Source organism: Colletotrichum jinshuiense, chromosome 5 (genome assembly GCF_051148585.1).
Source record: "Colletotrichum jinshuiense chromosome 5, complete sequence".
In the NCBI taxonomy this organism is placed as follows: domain Eukaryota; kingdom Fungi; phylum Ascomycota; class Sordariomycetes; order Glomerellales; family Glomerellaceae; genus Colletotrichum; species Colletotrichum jinshuiense.
Window position 1 is genome coordinate 1,581,503 of NC_139312.1, and position 20,122 is coordinate 1,601,624.

General features: G+C 55.4%; 5 protein-coding genes across 5 annotated transcripts; 1 reads left to right on the plus strand and 4 right to left on the minus strand.

The window, feature by feature from the left end:
- Window positions 1–5,643: 5,643 nt before the first annotated feature.
- Window positions 5,644–8,365, minus strand: EsH8_V_000410 (uncharacterized protein; the record flags this gene model as incomplete). Its single annotated transcript, XM_083272926.1, has 2 exons — window positions 5,644–7,803; window positions 7,862–8,365. The coding sequence occupies 2 exons, from the start codon at window positions 8,363–8,365 to the stop codon at window positions 5,644–5,646; spliced, it is 2,664 nt and encodes an 887-aa protein (XP_083125641.1).
- A 1,025-nt stretch (window positions 8,366–9,390) lies between these two features.
- Window positions 9,391–11,072, minus strand: EsH8_V_000411 (FAD-dependent oxidoreductase; the record flags this gene model as incomplete). Its single annotated transcript, XM_083272927.1, has 6 exons — window positions 9,391–9,691; window positions 9,752–9,772; window positions 9,932–9,956; window positions 10,017–10,112; window positions 10,195–10,315; window positions 10,368–11,072. The coding sequence occupies 6 exons, from the start codon at window positions 11,070–11,072 to the stop codon at window positions 9,391–9,393; spliced, it is 1,269 nt and encodes a 422-aa protein (XP_083125642.1).
- Window positions 11,073–12,815: 1,743 nt separating this feature from the next.
- EsH8_V_000412 (pepsin-like aspartic protease) lies at window positions 12,816–14,252 on the minus strand (the record flags this gene model as incomplete). The annotated part of the gene is made up of 4 exons (XM_083272928.1): window positions 12,816–12,849; window positions 12,903–12,943; window positions 13,001–13,674; window positions 13,733–14,252. 4 exons carry the CDS (start codon window positions 14,250–14,252, stop codon window positions 12,816–12,818), a joined length of 1,269 nt encoding a protein of 422 aa, XP_083125643.1.
- A 1,291-nt stretch (window positions 14,253–15,543) lies between these two features.
- EsH8_V_000413 (thioesterase domain-containing protein) lies at window positions 15,544–16,725 on the plus strand (the record flags this gene model as incomplete). Its single annotated transcript, XM_083272929.1, has 1 exon — window positions 15,544–16,725. One exon carries the CDS (start codon window positions 15,544–15,546, stop codon window positions 16,723–16,725), a length of 1,182 nt encoding a protein of 393 aa, XP_083125644.1.
- Window positions 16,726–17,998: 1,273 nt separating this feature from the next.
- EsH8_V_000414 (uncharacterized protein) lies at window positions 17,999–19,557 on the minus strand (the record flags this gene model as incomplete). Its single annotated transcript, XM_083272930.1, has 3 exons — window positions 17,999–18,556; window positions 18,612–19,193; window positions 19,270–19,557. The coding sequence occupies 3 exons, from the start codon at window positions 19,555–19,557 to the stop codon at window positions 17,999–18,001; spliced, it is 1,428 nt and encodes a 475-aa protein (XP_083125645.1).
- Window positions 19,558–20,122: the final 565 nt, after the last annotated feature.

The following is a 20,122-nucleotide window of genomic DNA, read 5'->3' on the forward strand; positions in this document are numbered from 1 at the left end:
AATCAGCACGGGGGCCTGTAACGACGGAGAGGCGAGTGTGGAGCGTGTGTGAGCTGGCTGGCGGGGGAAGGGGGTTAGGCTGTTAGCATGTCCCTGTCGGGCTTTTGCGAGCAGTGTGCGGCCTGCACGCCCTGGGTTGTAGGGAGGGGCGCCGATCGGGGTGTGGTAAGAACTCTTTTTGTCGGAGAGTCGGGGGACTGACTGTCTGGTGTGGTTTGTCGCCGGAAACCAAAAAGGGAATGCCTTTGGGGGAGTTCCGACGAAAACAAGCTCAGCATTGGGTTGGCACGTCTGAACCGAGAGTCGCACGGCATTTTTGGCAGCGTGGTTGGGATGAACTTGCAATCTCCCATCGGGGCAGGCGTCAGCCCGGCTCACCCAGGCGTTTTGCTTCGTCTGACAGCGAAGGTTCTCATCCCGCGGGCGCTGCGGCACGGGTTCGGTGAGGCGCGCCGAGACGGCTTGCGGGAAAAGGTGCAAACCCCGTGGGTGCGGCGGCAACGTGCTGTAAGAACGTCTGAAGGCGACGGCACCCTCACTCGCCTGTGCGCCTCGCCAAAGCCTCTCATGGGCTTCACCCATACGGCCGTTGTTATCCTGCCGGTTGGTGCTGTCGACGGGCACCGCATTGCCTCGCCCGTTGGTGAGAGAAATTTGGGGCCAGGGGCCTCAGAACGCCTGTTTAATATCAGAGGTGCTGTGGACAGGCGGCACAGCAGCGCAGGTCTCCATTGAAGATTTGGCTTCCACCAGGGTGTCGATAGCGCAGTCTTGGCCGCTGATACAGCTACCACAGGGGGAACGAGTACCTAGGCGGGCAGGTAGACAACGCGCCATACAGGGCAGGCACTGCGAGATTGCTGGGTGGGAGGGAGCATGACTTGACGTGCAGTCGGTATGTGGGAAGGGAAGTGGAGATTTCTGGGAGGCGAGGGGGAGGGGAGATGAGAAAGGCGAGGCGGGTGCCGACGTGGAGCGTTGGGGGCGGAAAAAAAGACGTGTGAGGTGAGAAAAAGGCAGTGAGAGGAGGTACGCCACGGTACGGCAAGGATATGGGGCCTTGCTTCTCCGGGCCCATTAGCGGCGGAAAGTAGCGGGTCCGCCGACCGGGGGATCTCCCGAAATAGATCCAGAAGCACGGGCCAGGGAGCCGGGTTCTGGTCCAATAGGGCTGCGGGCCTCGTTCAAGAGGAGCGCACTCACTCTCTGTGCAATCAGGCTCTGGAGCCCCGAGGATTGTAAACATTCTGCGCCGGGCTGTTGGAAGGCAAAGATCGCCTGTGAAGGCTCACCACCCCCCGTGACTTGCACCACCGACAGTTGGCTCTTGCCCCTCCGCGATAGCGAGATACCGTGTCTGAACGGGGATGGGGGGACGCTGGACGGGGGCGGAGTCCCGAGTTCAGACGAATAGCTGGCATCGATCATATCATTTCCATGCTCTGTTTGTTATTTCCGAGGCAGAAGTCGATTGGACGGTGTCTCGACCGTTCGTTTCACCCCAATGCCTGGGAACAACGGAGGCGAACCCGACGAACCCGACGTCTTGCAGTGAATGTCGGGTCGTCCACACTAAGCCCTGCGCGAAGCAGCCCCTTTCGAGGCCATCATGCTGCTTCGCAGATCGCTACCCCAAAGCCCGGGGGGGCGTGCAACCCCAAGACCCCATGGCGACCTTGAACTTCCCAATCGAGTATGTTTGTGAATCCCGTCAGTCGTTTCACATCTTTGACCCCACAGGAGCTCTCGCACGTGAGGTGCATGGGGCAGAAAGACACACCCGATGCTGCAGGACCCAAGACTCGAGATCCACCACCAGAGACACCCTGAAGGGCCGAATCGATGGGAGCAGGTTTAGGCAGAAGTTTACAGCGCGGAACGGAGGGGGGGGAGGCGTCGTGCGAGGAAATAACCGCATCCAGGAAAAGACCGCAGCGGCCGTCACGCGGAAGGACGAAATAAACCAACGCCAAACGCACGAGGACATGGTCAGCCACGCTGTCAAGCCCCCTGGTACAGCCACAGCAGGCATGCCTCGGCTTGTCGATGCGGGCGCTGACAGCCCTTTGCGTGTTCGCTTTGCAACCAGGAATGATCGGCGTTGTTGCAATTGAGTGTGGCTTGACGGGAACGGGGCCCCTGTGGTGGGCTGGGAGGCGCGGGATGCGTTCGGAACTCCACCGTCCCCGGGACCCCGCCTCGGTCGGCATCGACACCCGGCGTGGCTTACTTGGCCGCCTCCACTCTCTCCCACGTTGCGACCTGGGTCCGCCAACTGCGGTTGTATCTTCTTCGCCATGGCTTTCGGGTTTGCGTGGCATTAGGCAACCTCATTGAATGACCCTGAGGGCTTTCCTTTCCCCTTTGGTCGACGCGATACTTCCTCTCATGGGCATGATCTTCATGGCAGTCTGGTGCTGCTGCTGCCTTGTGGTGCCCGAGTCAGTCAGTTACCCTTTTGCGCGACAATGGCGTTTCTGATTGGCCTGACTCTGGGGATGGGCGTCTCCTTTGGGACGACCGCACAGCAAATCACGTCGCCTGGACGAGACACGAATGCTGCTGGGAATGTGGCTGACCTGCGGGCCGGGGGAAATCTTGCATGGAAGGCCAGTAATCATTTTCCCTCACACTCTGGCCATGTGCGGACAGAGAACTCTCTGAGAGGGGGAGATGCCCACTCGCTGCGAAATCCTCCCAGTCAGCACCCGACTCGCGTGTTGTCCCGTCTGGGCCAAGCGCGCGATCCTTTCGCTTTTTTCGTATGCTCGACCACTCCAATCCCACACGCGGATGGATTCGATAACGACCCCCCCCCGCCGTCCGTTGTTGGAATATACAGCCACGCGGTAATTAAACGTGCGCCAACACACGTCCAAACAAACCTTTCAGGAGCCGACTTCAGGAGCCGGGCTCCGGTACTCACTCGAAACGTTATGCAGAGGGCCACGATGGGTTTTTTTTTTTTGGGTCCTTTGGTCCTTTGAAACCCAGTCTTCCCAAAACCCTCCCTCCCATCTCCGTACGGCAAAGCAAGGAGGATTCCGACAGAGCAGGAGGAGGATGACGGCGCTGGGTTGGATCAAGCATTGATGGGCGAAAAGCCAAGCCCTCTTATCTTGACTTTTTGGTCCTTGCGCCTACAGTGGGAATCCTGTCGCCAAGGGGCCTGTCCCTGTTTTTTGCGCAACGGTAAAAAAAGGGCTCCAACTTTTTTTTGGTTGTCGAAAGCTTGTTAGGTGCGATCGGCGGACGCGATGACCAGCGGCTGCTCTCTGCGCCCGCCGCCGCCATCGAAGCTGACATGACACGTCCCAATTACTGGATGAACCGTTGTGCTTTCGGGGCTTCGACGTCCTCCCAGCTTATTTTCCATCGCGACAGGCACTTTGCCTTTGGGTTGCGAACCAGTGCAATTTCAACACGATGAATGGCATTTCTTTTATCTCCTTTTTTGTCGTACCCATATTTGGTGCTGATTATGACGCAGGATTTCAAATCTCCAAAACAGTAAGCGTCGGTAAACTTTTCCTTTCTTTCTTGTTTTCCAGTCACTTTTCTTGACATTTAATAATAACAATAGCAATAAGTGAGATACCAATCAGGAACGGGGGGTCTTGTGTTGAAGGAAATTGGGCAAGCAAAGCGCCTGTGCCGGCCCTTCCATTAAGCGCCCCCTCATCCTGTGCAGATCTATACTGGGGAGACGACTCAATAAGCACACTGGGCGCCACCGTCCCATCCGGCCAATCTTTTCCCCCAGCGTGGGCAGATGCGATCGGCTATCGCCTACCCGGATTCGCATCGTCTTGTATCTCTCTCCCTCTCACGCACCCACGAGGCCCAGAGCAAACATGCACCGCCCGAGCTAGACGAGGACGATCAGCGGCTGCCTGGTCCCTCCATTTGGTCGAGGCCATGGCCATCTTTTGCATATTGGGATTCCATATGGTATTCTTCGATCCTGGAGATCGGATTCCTAGTCAAGCGGCCGGATTGGTCTGTGCAGTTGCAGTTGCAGAGGGACGATGAAGACGACCCATGGCCTGCCATCGTTCTAACATCCGTAGATCCCACACCACCATCATGATCGCCGGGTTTAGATAGGACGCGCTTCTTCGATATCAGTAGACGACACTGCCGCCCTCGTCGCCTGCGTAGACGTGAGTAGCCGCCGTCGCGGTTCGAGGGGGGAACCTTCGCTCCCTAGCGCATCCATCGCTCGACGTGCAAACGTAGAACTGAACACACTGCCGATGATCCCCGCAACCCCCCCCCCCCCCCCTCAAAAGACGACGCGATCCCTCCTGGCGGCATGCTTGTGCATTTCTCCTTCTAAAAGTGGCAGTCTCTGGTTGTATCAAAAATCCTCCAGGAAGTGTGATGTGTGCGTTTATAGCATTGCTGCATCTCAAATCACATCGGATCTGCAAACCCTCTCCTTCCCGACACCGAGGGGGCCTACGAGTCCTCTGGGAACGTGGAGAGTGAAGAGTGCAAAAGTTGATGGTAAAGCGTGTAATATTGCATGGTATTTGATTACATCTATGATGCTTTTTTTCAAAGAATAATAGAGACAGACATGGAGATGGAGGGACGTGTCCCTAAAGGAGGGGAAGAAGGGGGGAAAGGAAAATCGCAGCAGCCCAAAAAAGATAACCCAATACAAATTACAGAAGGGGGAGAACCATCCCGTCAGCGTGTGTGTCTCTGGTAGATTCACCCCCACGCGCCCAAGGCCTCGCTTCCCCCACCCCACCCTTCCTTCGCCCTTCCTTCCCGTCCAACCCTTTCGTCCCCTCCCCCTCCCCTCCTCCGAGAGATCTGGCGCTGCCCGCGGCCGGGGGCCCCCGGCAACAGGTGTGGTCCACTTCCCGTATCATCCCTGCCGCGTGCCGGCTCGTTACCCACAAAATGGATGTGGCCCCCTGGTCGCCGATGTTGCACTGGAGGCTGAAGGATTGCATGTTGGCTGAGATGCAGAAAACCGACCGACCCCCTTGTGTGTTTGTCTTGAAAATGTCTCTTCCAGCTGCCAAGCCACGGTACATTCCAGTGCTCATCATCGCCTCGCAGTCTTCCTAGCGTCTTCCATGGCCCCCCCTGGTAGCCTTTTGGCCAATGCAACCCTCCCACCTCTCTCTGTGTCTCTCTCTCTCTCTCTCTTTTTTTTCGTCTCATGTTGTGTTGTACTCCCCCGGCCAATGCCTGCCGATTCTCTCCAATGGAAGTTGGACGAAGCAAAAGACCAAAAAAAAGTAAGCCCGGGCCTCTATAACGCCGAATGTCATGAACGTGCCGCCCAAACCTCTATGTCGTTAACCCGAACGAATCCGGAAAACAATAATGTAATAAAATAAAAAAATGCCCTGGCTGAAAAAAAAAATGAAAGTTGTCCCCCTTTGTGATGAATGTAATGATGGTGAAGCTGTTGAAGACACGGGCCCGTCCAGAAAGCCTTGTTTCCCCTCCCTCCCCCTACCCTGGACGAGGGAGTTCCGCCGGGCCCCAATGCAAGAGTCCCCCCAAAAGGGAAAGAAATCGTAAAAATGGGGAAAAAATAAAATTCGTGGTTGGAAGAAAATGGATCTTAATCATCAGATCGTAAAATAGAAGCGCGGGCGGAGGGGGGACGCGGACGCATCATTTCTTGAAATAGTTGTAAAACATGCTGTCCATGTCGCCCCCTACAGCGGTCGCTGCCGCAGAGATCCCTGCCTCGTGACCCATGTCGGGCATCGTTGGCCACTCCCAGTTGGCGGCCAGCTGCGCGGCCCCCATGTCGAAGTCGACGAGCATCTGCCCGCCGTCGGGGAACCACCCAGCGGCGTCTGTCTGGCAGTCGACGAGGTCCGCCAGCGTGAGATCGCCGGTGGGAGCCCCCAGCGCCGCAGGGTCCATGACGTGAGCGAACAGCTCGTCTGCAGCGTGCCATTCGTGCTTATCCTCGGGGCTGAAGGTGTGGAACGGCGTCGCCAGCTCGCTCGCTGTTGTGGTCATCGAATCGTCAGACGACGACACCGAGGGGAGCATCGACGTGTCCATAGGGCTGATGAACGAGGAGGCCGAGTCGACCGCCGTTGGGGCCCCCGAGAGGTGCTCGTGGGGCGGGGTGTGCGGGAGGGAGGAGCTGCGGCGAGACATGGAGTGTGTGGACGAGGAGGCGTAGGAGTGAGAGCGCGTGTGGCTGGCGCTGAGGCTCATGCCGCTGCCTGCGCTGTTTCTGTTGCCAACGTTGCCCCCGAATGCACGCGTTACGGCCTTGAGGTGCTTCTTGATGGCGCGGACCTGGCCGCCGGGGGAGAGGAAGTCGGACGCTGCGATGCCCAGGAGGCGGGACGCAAGCGCTTCCAGGCGGCCCTCGTACACGGCTATCATCTGCGGCTCCATGGCGAGGCCCCCGGCCTGCTTTTGGGCGTAGATGAATGACAGCCCGCGGGCGCACGTGTCCAGTGCCAGGCAGAAGACGTCGGGGAAGGAGTTCTTGCTCTGGGCGGGCATGATCAAGGGCTCGTGGGTAGTTTGCTCGGCGATCTGGAGCATGATGCCCACAAGTTCCTGTCCTGATCCGATAAAGCGCTCCACCGTCTCGGCTGTCAGAGCGAATGGCTCCGCTGGCGGGGGTGCGCCGGGAAGGATGGCAGGGAAAAGAAGGTGGATGGCCATGATGTGATAGACTGCAAGGACCAGGGACCGGGAAGGGGCGTGCGCCACCTGGCGGTTCAGCAGGTGGATACTCTCCATCAACACGCGGTAAACCTCGCGGCAGACGCACTGCATGTCCTGGGGAGTGCTGCCTTGTTGGATGCGCTGAAGCGCCAGCAGAGGCGCCTCTTGCCAAAAGTTTGTGCTCACCGTCTCGTTGGGGTCCGGCTCCTGAGGGTACAGGGCGAAAATGTAAGCCGTGATGGAGGCGATGTGCGCGAGAGGCCACATCTCCTTGATCATGCTCTTCTGCTTCTGCAGTGTGGAGAAGTTGTCCGAGACCTCGTCGAGGCGCATCAGCACCGAGGAAGTCTCGTCGACCGGGAGGAAGATGGATGTGAGGCTTGTGGGCAGCAGCTGGGAGAAGTGGGTGCCCATCTGCAAAAAGGTCCAAAGAGTGAGTGTGTAAGTCGTCCAATACAGGTACGCAACGATCTCCTTCTCGACTTCGCAGACGTCGATGCCGTTGATACGGCTTGTGGTCAATGGCGCCGACGATGCAGAGATGGTGTCTTTAATCTCGGTCGCCAGGCGGCCAGAAAGTCCAATGTAGCATGTTGCACGCTTGATCTGCCCTTGGCAGAGGCAGTTCCAACCCAAAAGCATCAAAACCTGGGCTGTGCCGATCCCGGGGAGTGAGATGCCAGCGCCGGGCATGCCCGGTTGGCTGACACGGGTCGAGAGGGGGCGGCTGCGAAGCTGAGCGGAGGCCCAGCGCAAAAGAACGTGCCCGCGTGCCATGGCGACCTCGTCCCCGAGTGAAAAGGATGCGTCGGCGAGGATAACAGCCAGGAGTATCTCGTCGTGGGTCCCGTCTCTGAGCTCGCGCAGGAGCAATGTCTTGGAGACGAGGAACGAGAGCGGGTGGACGCTGTACCACACATCCACCAGCTGTCCAATCTGCCGAGTGCCATACTCGGACATGGGACTTGGGCCTGTCGGTGTCGTATCGAACATTGATGGCGTTGGATCGCTTGCCAGGCCCGTGAGGTAGAATCTGCCGCCACCCTGCTCCATGAACATGGAGCCCAAACCACCAAACTTGTCAACCACAAGGCCGACCAAGTCGTGGGTAAGAAGCTGGAGGATCCCAGTGTACTAAGGTGGTCATATCAGCATACTGTAAGACGAAAGAGTGAAGAAGCACCATCCATACCTTAACGTCACGGTGGCTGAACTTCGAGTTGACAACATTCTCGCTCCGGTCCTGCAAGGTCATGCGGAGTGTCTGGTTGTATGCTGATATCCTCTCCTGCCAGGGATTCGACTTTGGTCCCGGTGTGGGATTCTCGCCAAAGTTCTCTACAAACATGCCAGTGAGCACGCTTGCAACGTCTTCTCCGCCCATGATGGCAACGGGGGCGTTTCCCTCCATCATTGCGGGCTCCTCCATGATGGGTGTCGAGAGCGGCGAGCCGCCGGTCGAGGATCGTTGGCGCTGCGGGACGGGCATGGCGTTGCCGCCATCGCCGGTGCTGTTGCTTCTGCTCATGTCCTGGGAGATTGTGCGGGTCTTGGGCGGCCGCGAATCCCAGTCGTAGACGCAGTCGACATTCTGCTTGCGGCAGGCCTCGCAGATGGTCTCGTTGCTGCATTTGATCTTGCGGGCGCGGCAGAAGCTGCAGCTCTTGCGGAGCGGGTGTCGGGAGGTGAGAGACATGGCCGGCTTGATTTGGTAGACGGGGTGGGTGGCGTTTTGAGGGTATTATACAAGATGCATTGGTTGTTGGTCGTACAACAGTGTCGTGGGTACCAGCGAGGGACTGAGAGTAGGATGAGATGAGCCGCCGTCGATCTGGGTGGATGGATGGATGGGCAGGTTGTTGGGGAACGAAAGGCTTGAAGTAGAGGGTTTGAGGAAGTGTTACCCGTCTTCTTCTACCACTTCATCTCATGTGGCGAGTCTGATGCCAAACCTCCAACGTGGTTGGTGGCTGTCGAGATATTATATTCCTGCAAATGCGTGACTTGCAGCAAAGTTGAGATGATGTAAGGCACCACGAAGGATCATGCTGGGGTGGGCACACAGTGTGTGTCGGGGAGGCTTTGAGGGTGTGGACGGAGGACGGAGGAGGAGTGGATGCAGCGTGTGTCGTGCCATGGGGTGTAAATCACAAAGAGCCAAAGTTCGTTCCCCATCAGCAGCCCATCAGATTTGGTGTGTTGTGGGACATAACCGTCGTGAAATGATCCTCGTCCTGTTGCATGTACTCTGCCTCAATCTTGGGGGCCGGTCGGCAACTAAACCCCGGCCTCCAAGACAACCGCGATGCTGCGCCGCCTTCATGTTATGCAGAACCGCACCGCTTTTGTGCACGAGGAAAACAAGCGCGGAGGTACATCAGCGGTAGAGGGAGGGACAAGGTCTCAATTGAAGCTGCGTGTATATTGTGGTACTTCTGCAAGTCAAGCTAATCCTGGACCCCTGCCCTCGACAGATCCATTCCCCATTCCCCCACGCTGGTCAAGACAATAAAAGACAAATACATGGTAAGTTGCCTGGCTCGGGGCTGTGTGCCTTCAGGCACCCGCCCGACTTACAACGGGTACCCGGAGAATTACGTCCTCGAGGCACCTGCGAGCCCGCCCAGGAAACAATGAAACAATGGAACGACAACCTAAACGTGCTTCTAAACGTGCTGCATTCTAAAAATTTCTCATACAGGCTAGGCTAGGCAGAACATTCTACGCCTTCTGTGCCCCAGCATTCAACTGAACCACGGTGGGCTGGAAGCCATACAGCCATTCGAGGTACCAGAGCCAGACGCCGCCGGGGAGCAGAGCGTAGATCAGCCACCGCATCACCACTCCAATGCCGTACGGGAGCATGGCTCCATGCAGCAGGATGAATCTGAAGCTGAACTTGACAACGTCCTGGGCCCTCTTCTCCCTCATCTCGCTGTACTTGCTCAGGACGGGCGCGGCGCTCTCCAGAGAGCCGCGGTTCTCCTGGATCAGGTTGGCGAGGACCGCTGCGTCTTCGATTCTGCACCTCAAATTAGCATCTTCAGAGTTCAACTGCATCTCGATCTCGAATGCCACTCACGCTAGGTTTCCGCCCTGGCCGCTGTTGATAAGCTCAAGTCAGTAAACGCCGTTGCAACTAGGAGAGTGGATGGGAGGGGGAGAAGGGCAGGGGAGCCCACCGGGCAGCTAGAGATTAGCTGCCCACTAGGCTCGGTGATCTGCAACGGAGGGATCGGGTGCGTTTTCCAGGAATACGTACAAGGCGCTGCTCATGCTGTGCGCGGCTGTGGGCCAGTTAGCTTTGCTCCCCGCCGCGGAACGACTGGAAAGGCTGCAGAGCTTACCGTCACCAATGAGACAAACCCTGCCCCGGGCCATCGAAGGGAACTCGACCTCCTGGAACACGTTGCTGGCGAGGATCCGCTCGTTCTTGTCGACGACTAAACAGAGGCGCGCGTCAGATCGGGGGTTGGTTCTTCCTCGACACAGTCTTCTCGTTAGCAGTTGCTCGGTGTCACTTACTCTCGCTGAACAGTCCCTTCTCCGCAAACGGGTGGAACTTGTCTCCGTAGACGGCCTTGATGGTATCTTCAGTGCAGTTGTTCCACACAGAGCGGTCGTTGGCAACCTTCTCGTCCGTTTTCTTCTAAAATTAGCCCGTCCGTCCGCCATGCGTAAGGAGACGGAGAACTCACCTTGACACCGATGAACCACTGTCGGTTGTCAGGGCATGGCCAGGTGGTGAGGGTCGAGTCGTCGTAGAGCATCCAGTTGGCAACGCCGAGGTCCTGGGTTCCGAGATGCTCCAGCGGGGCGGTGATGCCACTCATGTGGACTCGGCCAGTGAACTTGATGGTGTTGGATTCCATCATGCCGGCATCCCTTGCAAGGCACCTCCGAATAACTGAGCGAATGCCGTCGGCGCCAACGACGATGTTGGCACGGAGCTCCTTGCCTTCGTCAAAGACGACGCGGACAGAGGAATCGTTCGGGTCATCAATGACGTCGACGACCTTGGTGTTGAACTGCACGACAGAGTCGCCGCCGGCAGCCTCGAAGAGCAGCCTGTGGAAGTGGTGGCGCTCCATGGACATGACCGGGTAGCCGAACTTGGCTTCGCAACCCGACCAGTCCAGGGAGTTCCAAAGCTTGTCGTTGCGCCAGATCTGCAGTTTGCGCAGCTTCTGGCCGGCGTCCACCACCTTGTCGTAGACACCAAGCTGGTCGAGCATGCGCAGACCATTGGGTGCCAACGAGATGCCGGCGCCGACAGGGCGAAGCACATCGCTACGCTCGAGGACCTTGCATGAGATGTCGAGTCGCTTGAAGATGGCTGCCAGGGTGAGCCCGCCGATCCCTCCTCCCACGATGATTACCTGAGCATCAACTGAAGCGGCCATGGTAAAGAATTTTGATCAAGTGTACAAGGTTAAAAAAGCTGCGATGGTTCGGATTACCTATTCGGGAAGATGCTAGCGGGCCGAAGATGGATGTTGGTTTGCTGGGTAGTGGAGATCCGTCGTTTCGCGACAGTCGGGGACCTTAAGTACTGTCCATTGGATTGCCCTGGAACATTTCGCCGAAGCCATTTTTTGAGATAAGCACCTTATAGAGTATCCGTCTTCCTTCGGAGGTGCCTCCAAGGCCCGTGGCCGATGCGTGGTGTGGCGTTTAAACATCTTACGGACCGTCGTGGAGCGGAGCAGCCGATGGGCCTCAGTCAGATCCGGGAGGTTGGGGCTTGGACGGGCCGGTACTCACTATTCGTCAGAGTTGGTGAGGGCTCCGAAGGAGGACTGGTGGGGCGGGCGAAGCCGCGGCTCTCCGGGCAGAAGCACGCATGGCCGGGTGGATGGCACGATGTCGAAGCGGAGGGAGTCCACTGCCGATAGGTGACGGGACTCATCGTCCCACATCTGACAGGTTTATATCAAAATGGACCGACGTTGGAAATAACCGTGTCTATGCTGGTTGTCAAGGCGAGGTACCGCCACCTGAAGCGCCCGCAGCCCCGGCGACGGGAGCCGGCCGTGATAAGAACTTCATCGCATAGGTTTTTCTCTTTTCGTGTAAAGCTTCTGAAGACCCGTAAGAATGCAAGACTGCCGTTTTAAACTGGTACCGCATGGTCGCACGATTTTGAAGAAGACACCCGTCGCAAAGTCGTTCCTTAGTTGACGTCAAGTGCAACATTATGTGCAAAAAGAATACTGACCAAACTTTGGCGTTCTTCATGGATAAAAACTGCGAAATCACTCAATCCCTCGCAACGAGACTGTTTAGAAACAGTCCGCTGATCTCAAACTCCTGGAACAAGGTGTATCGAGACAGGCTCACACACACTGAGCTTTATGCTCATGTCTCGATTCGCTGTCTGTCTAATGTGTCTCATGCTGTTGATGCGGCACAATCACCACAAAGTCTTTAGGCATTTCAGAAGCTACCATTATAGGCATGATCATTAGTCAGCACTGGCGAAGCTTTCGTGAAGGATGAGGCAGTGCTGCAATGTTAAGGCCCCCAATAACAGCCACGCTTGGTAGCTGAGGGAGAAACACGAGGAATCCAACACGCTTCTACGAGTTTTCGGATTCCAAAAAAGAACTTCTCATTCAATACTCATATTTTTCACAGAAATCTTGGAGTAGGGGCAATCAATCAAGTTGCTAATAAACGGGAGGTGATGTTTATTAGGGTAGAGTTGGGCAGAGCTGATCAGCGCCAAAGTGGATACCGCCGAATCCCGTCGTGGCCCGGACCGTGGCCCATAATAATCCTCAAGCGAGGTCGGTCCCGCTTATATCCGGCCGTTCTGAAAATAGCTGTGGTGGATAATGGATTTGGTCGTCTATCTTTGTTGCCAAACCTTCGCTCTTCTATCCAACCTAAGCTTGTTCGTACAGATGCTATTGCGCCGAGCTTCCTGCCGAACCTCAAAAATTCGTCTCTAAACAAGAAAATCTATAAAATAGCCATGCATTTCAAGAATTAAAGTCTAACCCCACCCTTCCCATGGGTTTGGAATCCTTCACTGGCTGTTCCTGTGTGGCAGCCGGAATATCAACCTTGCACGTTGTGCCGATCTGTCGTCTGAAGATGGGGCGAATCGATCATTCCCCGTTGGTTCAAATAATCTGGGCGTTCTATGAAGCTTGGCAGCCGCCTTGGGATGAGGGCCTAGTCCCGTCAAATCACGAGCGGTGCGTTACAACGAAAATGAAACTGCCTACCATTGGACTTCGGCGATGCCGATCTGAAGGGTTTCGAAGTTCTGATCACGGTTAGTTTCCTTGATCTTACGGCTGTTAACCCCGAAAAAAATACTTACCATGATGGCGATCTTGTCCTTGAAAAACGTCTCGCCAAAGTTGCCAATGAACCTGTCACCAGTGGCCATGGTACGGACGTTCAGCGCGCAGGTTCCGTCCGGCAAAGTGTCGACATAGTGCTTCGGTGTGTTGACCCAGACCTTGTCGTGGCCGGCGAACTTGTAGCTCACTGGAGGGAAAGAGTCAATCTTGCTGCAGTCAACAGAGTACATCGACTGGTTGCCGTTGTTGATGATGGTTGGGTCCTCAAGCTTGAGCGGCTGCCCGCCAGTGAGGCCAACAAGCTTCTCATACGCGTTGGGGGTCAGGGGAATGCCGCGCCCGTATGAAGCATGGTCAAAAATGGAGGCTTTACCCGAGATGTTTGACGTGGGCTCGGTGGGCTGCAGCTCCTCTCCGATCCAGAGCGAGTCGAGAGGGGTTCCCCAGTAGTTGTACAGGCCGGGGTGGTACTCGAAGGCCAGCGTGTTAACATCAGGGAATACCTCGTTCGAGTACCAGTAGATTTGGTCGTCCTTGACGAGCTCGTTCAGGATACCGCCGAAGGACTGGATGCCATCGTTGCCGCCGCAAGCAGCCTTCTTGGAATCCTCATAGCAGTACACAAAGCTGATAGTGGGGTTCTTCCACTGACCGGACCTCCACTGCTGGTAGAAGGGCGATTGGAACGAAGCTGTGGTTCGACTAGTCAGCCACATGTAATATGCCGCCATTGGTTCGAAAATACTCACCATTGTCGCCCTTGAAAACGGGGGAAAGACCCAGAACTCCGGTGAATGGGTAAGGGAAGGCAGAGAGATCAAAGTTGGTGTCCGACAGCTGCATGATGGAGTTCGACGTGACCGGGCCAATCTCGATAACGTCTTGTGCGTAGTCGACCGTCAAAGGCTGCCAAAAGAAGAAGTGGTTGGGAAGCCATGTGCGGCTAGGGAACCGCTTCGAGGCATCTCTGTAAGACGTTGATTTGCGTTGGTCATAGTACAATTGCTGGGTGTTGAGACAGGCCCCCGGGTCTTGGTCACCATAGCATTTGGGGGAAAGAATGAACTGGTTGATCCAGGTCCAGTCGACGAAGACGGGGATTTCCTGAGGAGGTGTTCCGACCTTGATGTAGGAAAGGAGACCGAACTGGTTCCAGGTGAGAGGCATATCGAATCGGTCGGCCGCCCAGCTGCGAGGAGCCATCATCTTGCCGGCCTCAGCCGAACCAGCCAAGAGCGGCAGCAGCAAGGAAAGCTTGGAGAACTTCATCTTGTCGATGTATGGTGGTCGTCTCAGGGCAAGTTGTTTTGGAGGATCGGGCTTACACTGAGATCGAGGTGTGATGGAGAGGTGAGAGACTGATGAAGTCAAGTTTGCAACCAGCAGACGATGGCAAACGCCTTTTAAGCATTTTGGGTTGTCGGAGATCGTCCTCTGAGAGTATCGCGGCAAGCGTGGTCCTCACCTCCGTTTCCGTTGCTCCTCGGAGGCTAAAGGCTCAGTGAGCAAAATCCTAGGTTGGGAGACCAAAAGCTTATGTATTTGCGGCTTGGCCAGCGTCCAAGCCTCAAATGGACTCCGAAAAGATCGACATGACTGTTTCATGTCTGCTTTGCTGTAATTTGAAGATTGTTTCCAAAGTAATGAAGGGGTGCACGTCTTGCCCCAACAAGAAGCGTTCTACGATAGAAGTGGAAGGATAGAAGCTTATTCTTTGTGGTTTTGCCTGCTCTGCCATATGAGACATTGGCTTGTGCTCCGGCTGCAACTTCGGATACACTCCGCAACGCTCTTCCGACGACCGGTGTTGTTGCGATGTCGTCATTGCCACAAACGGCGTCAACCCGAGAGCTTCCAAAATCCTCCATGTGATCTAGGTGTGCCATCGCTCGCGTGCGCCGCAACTATACGCCTCCCCGAAGGCCGAAATCATAGCGTATCTAGTTGTCGTGTGGCACCAAGCAGCCTCTGGGGAACATCCTTTGGTTGTTTTGTTGCTGCGGATCATCCACTCGCCACACGCTGCCACTCCTAGTCACCGCCGTGGTGGTTTAGTGTGTCCTGGAGAACCTCCGGGCAGTCTAAGGGAGAAGCGGATGCCACCTGGAAGTGGTCCTGTTGACGTACGTGCCACCTCCTCAGCATGCTGTCCTGTGACGGAACTTTTCCATTCTCCAAAGCCATGAGGTGGTTTTGCCAGGAGCCCAGTCTAGCACAGCTGGAGTCTTACATCGTCATCTCGGTCGTGAGATCCAGTGCCACTTTGCACTGGGGTCAGCATTTTTGCCATCGCGGGTCAAGTTTGCGATGTTGGTTATAAGACTTCATGTTGAAGGAGGCCGATATTGCTTCCAGAAGGCCATCATCAAGCCACTTGACGCACGCGGTCGTCAACAGTTCTCGTGAGCATCCCGCTGCTTGACCGGCCTCACCAACAAACAGGTATTTACTCACGCGAGCCCAGTAGCCTTGGCTTCCATTATCATTATTATTTTCTTAACGCCTGCCTGCAATTTCGGCCATATACCTAGCCATAATACTTGCTTTCCTCATTATCACCATGGAAGTTATTACACAATTACAAGGAGACGAAAACTCCCACCTTACGCCGCTATTCTTATGCCACGCAATATCTGGGCTTGCGCTCCCTTTCTTACGACTTGAAGCCTTGAGCGACGACGATGAGAGGCCAGTCTACGGCATTACTTCCCCCATGCATTGCCCTGGCGGCAATGACTTCGAGTTCCCCGAGACACTCCGCGACCTCGCCGCCCTTTACATCGAGAAGATCAAGGACATTCAGCCGAGCGGCCCGTACCTGCTGGGAGGATGGTCAATGGGTGGCATGATTGCCATGAACATGGCCCAGGTTTTGCGTGACAATGGAGAGGAAGTATTGAAGGTGATAATGATCGACTCGGCCAACCCAGAGTCGTTTCCATCGTTTCCCACCGCAAAGGACCATCGCTCCCTCACCCGCCTCACTTTTACCAGAACCGTCGCCGCCGATATCAGGCTCATGGATTCTGAAACATCTCCGATCATGTCGCCAGTTATCAGCGAGAGCGATTTTGGAGACTACGCCATGGAGGGGGGAGGCAGAGTGAACACTTGGGGCACTTTTGCCACGGACGGTTCCTACTCGAGCAGCGCCTCCAGTGAGTACGAAGACGATAGCCCCGCATGGTCTCCCGGTACGCCTGCATCTCCCGCATGCAGCAGTGATGCTGGCTCGGAATGCTCTCCGGTGGACGACAGGTTGCAGGATTTCTTCGAGGAGGAGCAAAGCGTCTGCGACACATTCACAGTCCATCATGACATCGAGGACGACATCGACGAAGTAGAGGAGGACGAGGCCGAAGAGGATGATGACGAGAACGAGCCCTCACAAGTCCGCGACTTCTTACGAAAGATCAAACAACACATCCACAAGGGTCTCGGCCTCATCTCTACCGTCGAGCCGGGTCAGCTGCTCCCCAAGACTGGCGTGTGCGACTTCCACGCCGTGCTCATCAAGTGCAGACCCGACCCATTCGATGACCCAACCATGACCCAGCGGGAGCGCGATGGCGCCATTTTCATCCGCTCCGTCATGCGCGAGCAGGCCATGCGCTGGGACGCTTCAAAGTTTGTCAAATTCGAGACGGTGCCCTTCAACGGCGACCACGACGGAGCGTTCGAGCCTCAATACGTGGGCGAGCTGAGCGATATCTTTAAAAAATGCTTGGAGGGTCTGGAATGAGTGGTTTGGAAAGAAGCCCCGGCGGTTTTTGACTGTTCTTGTTGCTGGATTGGAGTATTTGGGCATGTGCGCATTACAAGCGATGGAGGCATTTTTTGGGCTTTGCGACAGTATCATCGGTTTCATTAGGGGTGTTTGGAGTTTTTGTCATCACAGACCTGTGGTTTTGGCGGCTGGATTAGATTTCGCTCGCGGGTATTTTCAGCATTGTGCATAGATGGTCATACGAAGCTATTCCCAACTTCCATTCTCCCAGTATCGCGTGTTTCATCCGCAGTATCACCTTGCCTTAAAACGGGGTTTCCCTGGATTCGACGTTTCATTCCACTCGTTCTCTTTGGTCTTCCAGCAACCCTCCCACAGCTGACCTACCAGAACTCGCTGCCTTGCGGTCATCCAGCTACCGCGAAGTGTGAGTCAAAGACTCGCGAATCTCGATTGAGGTCCAAAAAAACATTGAAAATGTAAACAAATGACGTCAAAACGAGCGTCGTCATGGTCGTATTCCCCCCCATCTCCGTGCCCTCCTCCGGCATACCACTAAGGCCTGCGGAGGCAGGGATAGGAGCCAATGCCCCTGCACCTCCCGGACGTAAGAGGACTGACCTCCGCCCCCAACGGGATGTATGTTTCCTCCTCCACGGAGAATATTTTCTGACAAGCATATCAACGTTCCAGACCTTCGGTGCTTGCGTCACCCATGCAACGTCGCGACGGGGTACCGTACACTGGTTGAGGCTCGATAGAGCTTGACATGTAGGACTTGATCCTTGCATTGCAGCAATAGAATTGCCAAGTCTATGGAGACGGAGATCGGGGTATCGAGAGGATTCCGAAGCTGGCTCGCAAAATCAAAAGCCGCAGTTAAGATGCATATGCGCGGAGAAAGAAAAAAACATACATACAACAATTTGCTTTTCTTCTCCTGATTCTCTCTTCCCGCGGAATGGGATGGATCGGGTGGTCTCAGAGGCTATTTTCTAGGTTTACAGCAGGCTGGCCGAGAGACATTCGAAAGGTACGTATAATCACAAATTGAGTGAGGCGCTTTTAAGATAATAAATTTGGCTCCGGAGTGCTCTTGGTGAATCCGCCGCGCTCGAAAAGAAAGTACACCAGTACCTCCGCATCCTCCGCCACCAGCCACGTTTAATCCATTACTATTGTTTGCAGTGGTATTCCAACCAGTACACGCCATGTTCCTCAGCATCCTGTCATTACATCGGGCCACACTCGCCTAGAGACCCTCACTCTGAGACCTCCCTGTAGATGTTCAGCAAAAATGATCGTAGACGCAGGGGGCTTGGGACAGTCGTATGCTTACCTTCAGCCACGGCGAACCAACCTTGTCGAAATCCAAATCGTCAAAGTTCACATTCCGGGCCTGGTCTGGCGAGGCCCATTTTATGTCGTAGCAACGCAGAAGGGTCGTCAGAGTTTGGGTTACGATGATGGTGGCCATCTTCTCGCCGGGGCACTTGTGGCTTCCTCCGCCAAACATCATACACTTCACCCCGTTGCCGTCTTTCTCCTCCAGGTTGACCAGCTTGTTTTCGGCATTGAGCCAGCGTCCGGGCATCCAAGTATCGGGGTTCGGGTAGTTTGCGGGGTCGTGGTGCGTTAGGTAGGGCGAGATGGACACTACAGAGCCCTTCGGGACGGTGATATCTGTCCCTGGGACGGGCACCTCCTGCATGGCGAGGCGGAGACATTTCATTCCTGCGTAGTAGCGCATCGTCTCCTTGATGCAAGCCTGCAGTAGAACCGAGTCATTCATCCCACTTCTTGCGTCTCTCTTCACGGCGGCCATGACATCTGGATGGCGCAAAAGCTACAAGGTTTCTGTCAGTCTGGTTTCAGTAAACCGAGAGGTTTCGGAGACTCACGCAGACGATGACCCAGGAAATCGCAGCTACTGTCGACGTGTGAGCGGCGAACATCAGAACCGTGTGGTGGGATGGGAGGTAGTGCTTCAACGGCGCCGTGCTTTTCTCGTGCAGCGTGTATGTGATGTAGTCTGGCAAGTCAGTCTCAAGGTCGCCGTTTCTTGCTGCATTGTGTCGTTGGCTGAGCTTTTCCCAAAAAATCTCCTTGACACGCTCCCGGGCACGATGCAGCCGTCTGGCTGGCGGATGAGGCACCCAGTCGGGCAGCACAAAGGACCAGAAGCTGCCAATGTCGCACTCCATCGCGTGCAGGAGGTCCAGAAGCTCGTCGCTCGACTCGTAAAAGTCATCGCCCATGAGGGTTCTCACAATAACCTTGTGCGCCAGTTCGGAGACCCCATCGAAGAGTTCGACGTCTTCCTTTGTCGTCCATTCTAGCGCACGTCTATGGGTTTCCTCTACGGTGCATTTGGACGCATGCTCCTGGGCTGCAGCACGATTGATGTACCGACTGAGAGACCCGACCATGACCCGGATGTTGTCCATGTATCCGGGATCAAGAATCTTGTTGAGGAAGATGCCCTAGTTTCACGTGCGTTAAGACAAGCCGAACCAGGGGTGTCTCAAACTAAGTTGGGGTGGCTCTCAGGGGACTCACCATTCCGTGGCCAAACGACCAAGCCTTCTCGGGCATATCGAGATAAGCCTTGTTGAGCTCATTCCCGCGAAGCCAAACATTGTGGACTGTCAGAACCTGGATAGAGAAGATGTTTCCGCATTGTGTTTGGGCCCTGCGGATGAGAGAGATGGGCTTGACTGCGTAATCGTGGGCATCGGCGAGGAAGGACAAAAGCCCCTCGCCTTTGTAAGCCGGTATCTTGCTAGGCTTGTAGTACCTGTTTGCTAATAGCAAAACCACGATGATGAATACCGGGATTGCAAGCATGGCTAGATTGGTGCAGGCAGCGAGAAAGCCGGGAACAGGATGGGATTGGCAGATCTCTCTTAGGGACATGCGATGAACTACCAAGTTAGGCGACGACAAAGAAACAAGAAAGATGACAAAACCATCGACGATACCCTCTGCAGGGCTTCAATCTTCTTATGTTAGTCAGAATATTGGCTCCGCCCTTGACTTTTGGAAGACCACCGACGGGGGAGGTCCGTCCGAAATTATTGAGACAACGTGCTCTTGGCAGTGGATGTTGAGACTAACTTCATAGTACACCTTAGATCACAAGAGACATGTTGATCTGTAGGTGAAGGAGGCTCTACGGGTGCTATGGGTAAACAAAACGTCTCTCCGAAAGGCCTCGGAATGCGGTGATATCCAGGTGTTGGGATCAAGGGACGACTTGGAATCGTGGATCTGGGGTACACGGCATTCCGTCACAGTTGTGGCTTGGTATGGCGCATGGTAAACAATTCACAGGTATTAAACCACGAAACCCGTGACTTCGAGGTCCTGCAGGATGCCTGTCTGGGGACTGGGAGATCTGAAAGCAGCAAGA